This window comes from Oryzias melastigma, linkage group LG17 (assembly GCF_002922805.2).
Source record: "Oryzias melastigma strain HK-1 linkage group LG17, ASM292280v2, whole genome shotgun sequence".
NCBI classification, from domain to species: Eukaryota; Metazoa; Chordata; class Actinopteri; order Beloniformes; family Adrianichthyidae; genus Oryzias; species Oryzias melastigma.
In genome coordinates, this window is record NC_050528.1 from 3,218,808 (window position 1) to 3,228,717 (window position 9,910).

General features: G+C 40.1%; 1 protein-coding gene across 9 annotated transcripts in view; it reads left to right on the forward strand.

The window, feature by feature from the left end:
* The window catches only part of pde1cb (phosphodiesterase 1C, calmodulin-dependent b), a 149,661-nt gene extending 143,668 nt beyond the window's left edge, over positions 1 to 5,993 (forward strand). For 8 of the 9 annotated variants that reach the window (XM_024274010.2, XM_024274011.2, XM_036216433.1 and 5 more), the window contains 5 exons: positions 120 to 240; positions 2,132 to 2,307; positions 3,234 to 3,428; positions 4,499 to 4,561; positions 4,633 to 5,993. In XM_024274010.2, the coding sequence (XP_024129778.1) occupies positions 120 to 240; positions 2,132 to 2,307; positions 3,234 to 3,428; positions 4,499 to 4,561; positions 4,633 to 4,652 (575 nt within the window). In that variant the 3' untranslated portion in view covers positions 4,653 to 5,993. The remainder of the gene's footprint in view (positions 1 to 119; positions 241 to 2,131; positions 2,308 to 3,233; positions 3,429 to 4,498; positions 4,562 to 4,632) is intronic. The other variant, XM_036216429.1, reaches the window with a different exon arrangement.
* Positions 5,994 to 9,910: the final 3,917 nt, after the last annotated feature.

Below are 9,910 nucleotides of genomic sequence, written 5' to 3' on the forward strand. Positions count from 1 at the left end.
TGATAAGCGCTTGACTATTTGTTGACCTCAGTTTTTTCATTGATTGTTTTGTCTTGAATTCCACAGTAAACATGTGTATCTGACAGACCATGACAGTATAATCCAGAATCTCTCTCCAGGCTTCATCGACTTCATCGTGGTGCCCACCTTCACCGTGCTGACCGACATGATGGAGCGCATCGTCACGCCTCTCATCGAGGAGGCGTCCCGCTCGGGGCTCGCCGGCTTCAGGCGCTCCAGGTGAGCTCCTCCGAGAGCGCCGCTCCACAGATGGAAGTGAGAGCCGGCCGGCGTATCAATCGGAATAAATTCTAATCAAGCAGGCTGATTAATGAAGGATGGAAGACTTCTTGTTTCCCCTCCTGAACACGTGACGCCATGAAAGCAGCAGCAGCAGCAGCAGCATGTCTAATGGGGGAGTGAGAGCAGCAGATGAGTCTAATCCAGAGTGCAAATGTCTGAATCACACGAGGGGCCAAAATCCAAAACACACTTAAGATCGAACGAACAGGATAAACATTTACTGAACACTATAAAACACTTTAAAACCGTAACTTTTGAACAGAATTATGGACTAAATATATAGCTTTACCTGTGATAATGATAGTGTGAAAGCTGTAAGCTGAATAACTGAAGATGCTGAAATAAATAGCTAAAAACACTGAAGTTGATAGCCAACTAAAATATTAGCTAAATGCCAAATTAGCCTAAAAAGCTAAATGATAGCTAAAAATCCAGAGGTTGATAGCTGAAAACCTTGAAGCTGAAAGCCATCTGAAATATTTGCTAAATACCAAATTAGCCTAAAAAATCTTAATTATTTAGAAACTAAATAACAAAGCAAAGTTAGCCAAAACAGCTAGCATGTAGCTGAAATACTAGCTAAACTCCAAAACAGCCTAAATAAATCTTAGTGAATACCAAAAAGCTGCAGAATGACAATTTTTAAAACTTTAAATCCGTAAAGTTTTAACATAATTAGGAAAAATAAAAAGTTAGGAATATTATTACAGAATAAATCAATTTAAACCTTAAATAACTTTTAATATTTTACTCTCCATAAAAATATATTTTGTCTAAATTATTCAAGTTAGAAGATAACATCGGGTCATTAATAACATTAAAATAGAATTACCCAGAGGGCCAGATCCGGCCCCCGGGCCGTGACTTTGACTCATGTGGTCATGATATGGATCAGACCTCGTTTCGTTTAGCCTGAGCAGCATTTTTAGCTTAAAGAAAAAATCTCTATTGTTCCTCTATTCTTCTACAACCTCACAGAAAAGCTCCAGAATGAAGCTTATCTTTAAATATTTATTGAGAAAGTTGTAAAAAAGGGTTTTATTGCTCAATAAAGCAGCTCTGTGACAGGCCGGCTCTTCTTCTGCTCATAAATATCAGCCTCTCCATCGTCTTTAACGGCCGTCGCTGACGTTACTCTGAAGCCTGCGGCTGAACGGATGCTCGCCGGCGATAGCGTTGCTGCGGTTACACACCTGAGCGCTCCGGCCGCGGTTTATTCCTCTTTAGAGCTGCAATCGTCTTTCAGTTTACCTGCTATGATCTTCATTCAGTCCTCGTTTTTCTTTTGTCCAAAAGCTGCATGAAGTCCTTCATAGTTTCAGCCTTAACACTCAGTGAAAGTATCTGAACTCCCCACACGAGGAAGAGGTTTTATTCGTTGAGTCCTAATGAAGAAGATGACATTTGTCATTTCCACTCACAATAATTAGCAGGGCCGTGTCTATCCTGCACAGTATGGAACATTTTGATGACCTCTCTAAAATAGGATGTAAATGATGTCCTAGAAAACAATACAACTTTTTTATTTTGTCTAAAACCATCATCATCATCATCATCATCATCATCATCATTAAAAGACTTCTGGCTTTTAAAAGAGATCCGATTATCAGAGTGAAACTTTTCCAGTGGCTCTATTGTTAGTAATAAATTATTTCACATAAAACGGTTTTGAAGTTTCGGTAATATGTTAATAAAAACATCCTAAACAAGAACCTAAACATCAAATGAAGCTTCTTCTGTTAGAACTGATGCTTCAAACTGAGTTTCCTCTGCACAACTTTTAGCTCCTGGACGGATTTTGACTCCCAACTTCCTTTTCTTTTCCCAGCCTGAACAGTATCGGCTCGGATGAATCCAAGAGGCACAGTGTCAAGAGCGTGGGCTCCGACAGCAGCTCGCCCGGCCAGAGCCCGCTGCTCATGGTGGATATTAAAAACTTCAAGGCCTTGTGGAACGAGGAGGTTTACCAAAACCGGGAGCGGTGGAAAGCACAGGCCGCCAAAGGTACGGTACGAGCCGTAACCACGGTAACGGAAAGCCTAAATTAGCCAAAACAGCTGGCGTGTAGCTAGGCTATTAGCTAAAATCCAAAAAAGCTTAAAAAATGTTCGTAAATGCCAAAATAGTCTAAATAAAAAACTAAATAACAAAGCAAGGTTAGCCAAAACAGCTAGAATGTAGCTGAAATATGAGCTAAACGCCAAAACAGCCAACAAAATTTTATTAGATGCCAAACAAGTCCAAAAAGCTAGCAGAATGTCAATTTTTAAAACCTTAAAACTGTAACTTTTTAACATAATTATGAATAATAAAAAGCCAGGAATATTATTCCAGAGTAAATCAACTGAAACCTTAAATAACTTTCAATATTTTACTCTACATAAAAATATCCATCCATCCATCTTCTTGACCGCTTCTTCCCTTTCGGGGTCGCGGGGTGCCGGAGCCTATCCCGGCTACTGATGGGCGAAGGCGGGGTTCACCCTGGACAGGTCGCCAGTCTGTCACAGTTCATAAAAATATATTTAGTCAAAATTATACAAGTTAGAAATGAGCTCAAGATAACATTATTAATAACAATAAAATAAAATGATCTGGAGGGCCGGATAGAATCACCCAGAGGGCCGGATCCGGCCCCCGGGCCTTGACTTTAACACTTGATTTAAATATTGGTTCACATCTACTAAGTTAATTTTGAAAATCCAGCAAACCAGAAGGAAGTCCAGGTATTTGAGATCAGTTTCTTTTGTTTTTGGTGCCATCAAATGGTCAAATTGTGTCCCAGTTAATCCTCCAGTCCCTGAAAGTCTCCTGTGCGTCTGAGCGTCGTGCTGCGCTCTGGCAGCCATTACTGAATGGACAGGACTGATTTGAGTGGACAGAGAAGGTCGCGCCCGTTAAAGGTGCTTTCATGCTCCGTGTGGCCTCAGAGGCGGAGGAGAGAGCCATGAAAGAGGCCGAGGAGCGCGCTCAGCAGGACGAGGCCATGGAGCCGCAGGACGCCAACAAGCCATCCGAACGCCCCGATCCCAGTGACGGCTACCTGGAGGGGGAGGGGCCTGAGCCGGCAGATGGTGTCGCGGGGGGAGCGGATCAGGGGGCGCAGAGCCCCTCGCTGCAGAACGGTAAGAAAGTCAACTGGCAGGAGATGTCAAACCATCGTAGTTATCGTCACATTCCAGGTGATCGACGACGTTTTACTCACAATGAACCATCTATGTGAGATTAAATGTTTCAGAAACACAATTCATTGTTCATTATTCACTGTTCATTCCTCTCTATAAAGAACCTCAATGCGGTATTTTGATCCGTTCATGCATTTAAGAGTAATCCTCTAGGATGATGTTATGACCCAGCGGTAGGCGGAGCTTCAGGAATGGAGTCGTTTTACTTGAGAGTAGGAAAAAAACTCACAAAAAAATAACTAATATTTCATAAATAATTTGTTTTTTATTCTTTGTGAATTGGTTAAAAACTGATTCAAACTCGTTAACATGTTCATCATTTCGAAAAATGTAAAAAAACGGTTTGTCACGGCCTGTGCCTGCATTTAGAAATGCAGAGCAGATGGCATTTCTCCATGCAGTGTGTGTGTGTGGGTGTGTGTGTGGGGGTGTGTGTGTGTGTGTGTGTGCACATAGCACTTTCCTCCTGGAAGATTCTCCTTCAGATTTAAAGTTTCACATAAGTCAGCCCCTCCAGGATTTTGTGATGTTGTGATCACAACTATTAACACAAATTCAAGCAAACCTGAGATTTGTTCCTCACTCTGCAACTTTACATTTTCATCACAACTTCACTGCAACTGTGACCATTCTACCGTAACAACAGTCAACACAGCTTCACCACTGTTTCCCTTCTGACTTCTTCCCGGGAGCCGTGCTCTTTTTTTTATTAACTCTTTAGTCTTTTTTTCTCTCCTAGCTGCGCCGAGCGCTCAGAGTGTGAGCGCGCCCAGCGGCTAGGTGGGGGGCTGCGCTGAGCAGGTAGTTTGATGTAATGGGCAAAAAGAAAATATACTTGGCCTTAAAATGCTTTTAATTCAGTGTGTTGAGAGAAAAAATCAAAACAAATGAAAATTGTGACTTTAAAACTGCAAATCGAGCCAAATTAAACAGACAGGTGGTATTATCCTGTCACTAAAACACTATTTTAAGCATTTAATAATGTATAGAAGTATATGTTTCTTCTTTAGGGGAATTGTCAGAAGATACTGAGTCTCCAGACAGTGAAGAAAACAACAGCAGAAGAACGGTTGGTGAGTTGAAAGCATCATTTTTACCCATAAATCTCCTTTATTATGATTTAAATTCTCCCTCTTCCTTAAAGCCGAGGACGTGATGGAGTGAAGAATCCAGAGAGCGTCACGGCCAAACTGTTGCTGCACAGGGAGGGGGCCCTGAGCCTCCTCCTTCATCTGGAGGACGCCGGCCTTTAGCGGGACTGTGTCGCCCCCTGCAGGCCGCAGAGAGACTCTCATTCTAGATATCTGTCCTGTACCTACCGTCGTCTTCATCACACCTCACCATGTATGCAGTCACTCTCCCACGGAGGATTCATCTCCTTAGAAATGGGAGCGGGGATCATTTTTTATGTCTGCCATCCTTTTCTATGTTGTGGCTGTAAGCTGACATGTCGTGGTTGTACTTGTTCCTTTTCTTTCTTCTGTCGGTCTGAATTATGAATCCAGTAGTTGTTGTTTTTGTTAGCTTATCTCAGTTCTCGTAAATATAATCTGTGATATTTAGAATAGATGCACAATCAGAGAGATGTTAGAAGCATCGGTGCGGCATGCACCACACACGATTGTACAGTACACTGGAGTTTTCTAACCGTCCATCCTTAAACTTTCTTCATTTTCCTGCACTTTAGAAGCTTCTCGTTTGCTGAAGAGAAACATTTTTGTTTACTTTCGTGTCGCTTTTTCCTTTGTGTGCCGTTCTGATGCATTTGTGTTTCCTGCATCCCATAGAAAACATGTACCTGTATGCATACGAGGTGGAGTAGAAATCCATCCAGTAAGGGAAATATTTTTGAGATAAAATGTAAAATAATTGTGAAAAAAAAATATATAGAAAGAAGCTTTTGCAATTGAAAACATATCACATACGCAAATGCATTTACGAAATTGTGATATATTTACAACTTTTGTTTATCTTTTTGTATAATGATTTGCTTTTGTTTGTGATTCATGCACTAGATTTGTACATCACTCTAAATGTCTCCTTGATGATGCCTTCAAATGTGTATTAAGCTGTAGCAAAATGTCGCTGAATTTAGAGACGAATCATGTCTTTTTTTGGGTTAAACTGTTTTTGCCGCAGCAGCAGCTTCCCTTTCCTGACACGACGTCGAATCCTCGCCGGCTGAAAGCTGTTACGTCGCCGTGATGCGCTGCAGGCTCTCCAGTCCGAGCCAACTGCTTCTTGGTGGTTCTCCGGGTTTTAAAGTCTGTGACGCTGTGTGTAGACCCAGTTATTGCTCTATGTGCATGTATAAGCAAACACAGCGCGTTGGTTCAGTTTCACTACATGCTTCAAACGTGTGAACGGAAAGAAAGTCGTTTCTGTTTTTGGGGCAGTATTTAAGTTTATTTATCGTTTCTCTGAAAATATCTGATGATTTTTATGATGAGACAATCCCAAGATTTTTAAAGACGTTTATTTGAATTCATCCTGCAAGCTAACACAACAAAACCACGAAAGATGAACATTTAAATGATTCGCTCCCCTCTTTTATTTTGGTAACTTTTCATGCACTGAAACCACATGAAACTGAAACATGCAGCAGGTGCTGCTGTTTGAACGCGTGCCTCTATCTGTACTTTCACCGTCACACCTGTATGAAACTTACCGTGTTTTCCGGACTATAAGTCACGTTTTTATATATATATATAGATTGGTCAGAGGTGCGATTTATACTCAGGAGCGAATTATTTGTGATTTTTTTAACAGAAATAGGCTCATATATTGGTTATTTTCCCAGTAACAACCACTAGAGGGCGCTGCAGGTTTGTGTGTCAGTATTGACAGAAACACAGAAGAAGACGAACTGCCGTCCAAAACAAACATGGCTGAGAATCTGATCCTCATGAACGTTATGATGTTTTTCCTATTTACATACAGACATTATTATTGTTGTTTTTATTTTTATTTTCCTTGGACTAATCCAGGACAGCAAGACATCAAACTGGGTTACAAACAGACAAGAGCAGCTAAAAACAGTCATTCAGATGCAGCTCCTGCTGGCTAGAAGGAAACCATCGCCGAAAGAGAAAGACTGAGAAATCCAGACATGTAGACACAATTATAGATGCTTTTGTGGAGCTCTTTAAAAATAAATATCATCTGTATCTTCTGTGCATTTTAAACGAGATATACCACATGTGTCAAAGTCAAGGCCCGGGGGCCGGATCCGGCCCTCCATGTAATTCTATCCGGCCCTCCAGATCATTTCATTTTATAGTTATTAATGACCCGATGTTATCTTGTTCTCATTTCTAACTTGTATAATTATGACAAAATATATTTTTATGGAGAGTAAAATATTGAAAGTTATTTAAGGTTTAATAATATTCATACCTTTTTATTATTCATAATTATGTTAAAAAGTCAGTTTTAAAGTTTTAAAAATTGTCATTCTGATAGCTTTTTGGACTATTTTGGTATTTTCTAAGATTTTGTAAACTCTTTTAGTTCAGCTAATATTTCAGCTACATGCTAGCAGTTTTGGCTAACCTTGGTTTTTTATTTGTTTTTTTAGGCTAATTTGGCCTTTCTCTTTGTCCTCGGCAGTCTTACCCTGCTGGGTTTTGTTTTTTTAGTTTGGAGTTTGGTTGTCTTAATTTGTGGGCTTGTTTACGTGTTTTCTTTAGGTAGTTTTGACGCACGTCAAAAGAAGCAGCAGACTTGAAATTGATACATGAATCGCATATAATCGACTTCTGCTCCACAGTGACTTATACATGTTTTTTTCTGCTTTTCTTTTCTCCTGCGACCTATAGTCTGGAAAATACGGAAGTGACATCTTTTAACTTCCTGGTAGTTTGATGCGACATTTCCATTCCAAACGTCTATTTTCCTGCTTGTCTTTTACTCTGAAAGGATGAGGAAGTGTCTCCTCAGAGAGTCTGTTGTCATTCTGTCTGTAGAAAAAATAAACGTACTTTTAAAGTGCAACAACCTTAAAAGCGTAGAATAGGCTGCTTCTCCTGACGATGGGACCAACACCTGTACAGGCTCCTAGTATCCTCCTCGCTGCTGTGACGGCTCTACGAACTCTGACAGGCCTCGGAGCTGGACGCTGACGCAGCATTTCCAAACGGCTTCCCTTCATCCGACTGAACGCCGTGTTTTGTCCCGAATCCCTGTGATGACTGATCTTAACGGCTCCAGTGAGCGTGCTCAGATGGATGTGTGATGTGCGATTCTGATCTCTTCACTGTGACCTGCTCCGTCGACGAGTCTGATCAAATGAATATTTGTGAGCGAGAGCGATCTAAAAAAATTAAAAGTCGGTCATTGTGATTTTTTTTGCCCCACAAGCTGATATTTCTCATCTGCTTCCTTCTTCTAAATGTGTAGCAGATATTCAGTATTAAAAGATCTAAAAACAATATCACAGAAACAGGAAACGTCTGCTCTCAAACCCCTGTATGGATGGAGTGAATGTGGGCGCGTGCACGTGTGCATGTGTGTGACCGGCGACCATGTGTGCCACCATGCTCTGTGACTGCACAGCTGTATCAATAAATCTGGACTCAAAGGGCTCAGATCAAGTGTGTCTGTCTTCATTTTTGCAGCAAAAAACATCTTAAAATTAGATCCAGTAAAAGTAAAGCTGGGAGGGGCGCCACCCCCCCATCTGCCCCATCACCCCCGTCTTAACCTGACGGCGTCCATCAGTCTGTCTTTGGTTTCCTGCTCAGACCTGCATGCACAAATTCATGGAAAACAGTTTTTTTAATTGTTTTATCTCCATAGCAACCGTTACATTTTTGTGTCACCTGGAGTGACGAACAGATTTGTCATTTTTAGAATAATGTGCAACTTTCTGTAAGATACTCTCAAATTCCCAAAGGATTCATTTCATATGTGATTTATTCAGCTTGAACCAATTATTTTGATTTTTCATTTCCACTGTTAAGAGTTCACTTCTAAACCTACATTTTTCCCAAACTTCCTCGTCACCTTTAAGAAGTTTGCAGGCGGTGGATCTAAACTCACAGGAGGAGTTTTTCGCTGGTAATAAAGGGAATTTTTTAGGAAAAGCTCAAGATGGCAGCTTCTTCCCAAGGTCAAAGGTCAGCTAAACTTCAGTTGTGGTTGAAGACTTAACCTGGAGATTTGTGAGTGAACTTCTGTGAACAAATCTTATTTCTTTTATTCAAAATGAACAAAAATCATCAAATTTTACACTTTGTAACTAAATAGCCGCCAAGCTGTAGGTCCTGTGGCCATCCCATAATCATTTTTAAGATTTTTTTTTTTAATATCCCCGACTCATCAGTTTTGGTTTTGATAGAAAACTTTTTAATGTTTTTTTTTTCTTCTGATGATTTATTGAATCTATCATGATGATCAGCATTTATATCGCTTGTTTTTGCTGCTGCAGTCGAGTTTCAATGTTGTCATGGCAACAAGACAACGTGCTGGACCAAGGATCAAATAGTCCACTTTATGTGAAAAAGCGATCTAAATCTAAATAAATAGTGAGAAAAACAGAACTAGAACCGATTGAATATTTATTTTTGTTTTGTAAGTGACCATGTATAAGCAGGTCAATACCTGATGAAATGTTTTAACGAACGCCGTGGAGGCCTGACCCGTCCGAGGCAAATCAAGGTGTAATTAATTACATTAATAAATATTAACACGTTCATTCTTTTTGATTAATCACGTGTTAATGCATTAACGTTAACAGCCCTAAAAATAACTCTTTAGAATTAAAATAGATCAATGTTGGTGAGTTTTTGAGAATGTAGCGGAGGCAAAATCTGTAGCCAGAAAGAAGAATTACGAAAAACAATCTGATCCTGATCCAGTCCTGGAAGGAATAACGACCTTCTAGATCAGGGGTGACAAACTCAATCACACAAGGGGCCAGAATCCACAACACACCTCTGATCACGGCCGAACAGGATAAACATTTATTGAACACGCTAAAATTACATTTTAAAAGCTTTAAAACTGTAACTTTTTAATATAATTATGAACTAGATATATAGCATTACCTGAGATAATGGTAGTGTGAATGCTGGAAGCTGATTTTTTCTAAAGAAAGAGGCTGAAATTGAAATATGAAAATGCTGAGGCTAATAACCAGCTAAAATATTAGCTAAAAACTGAATCAGCCTAAAAAAATAACTTAGGTTAGCCAAAACAGCTAGCATGAAGCTGAAATATTAGCTACATTTCAAAACAGCCTAAAAAAAACAAAAACAGCCTAAATTAGCCCAACAGTTAGCATGTAGCTGAAAGGTTCGCTAAACTCCAAAATAGCCTAAAAACTTTAAAAAAAAAAGCTTAAATTAGCCTAACAGCTAGCATGTAGCCGAATCCAGCCCCCGGGCCTTGACTTTGAGGTTCCTTGGGTTGCTGGAGCCTAT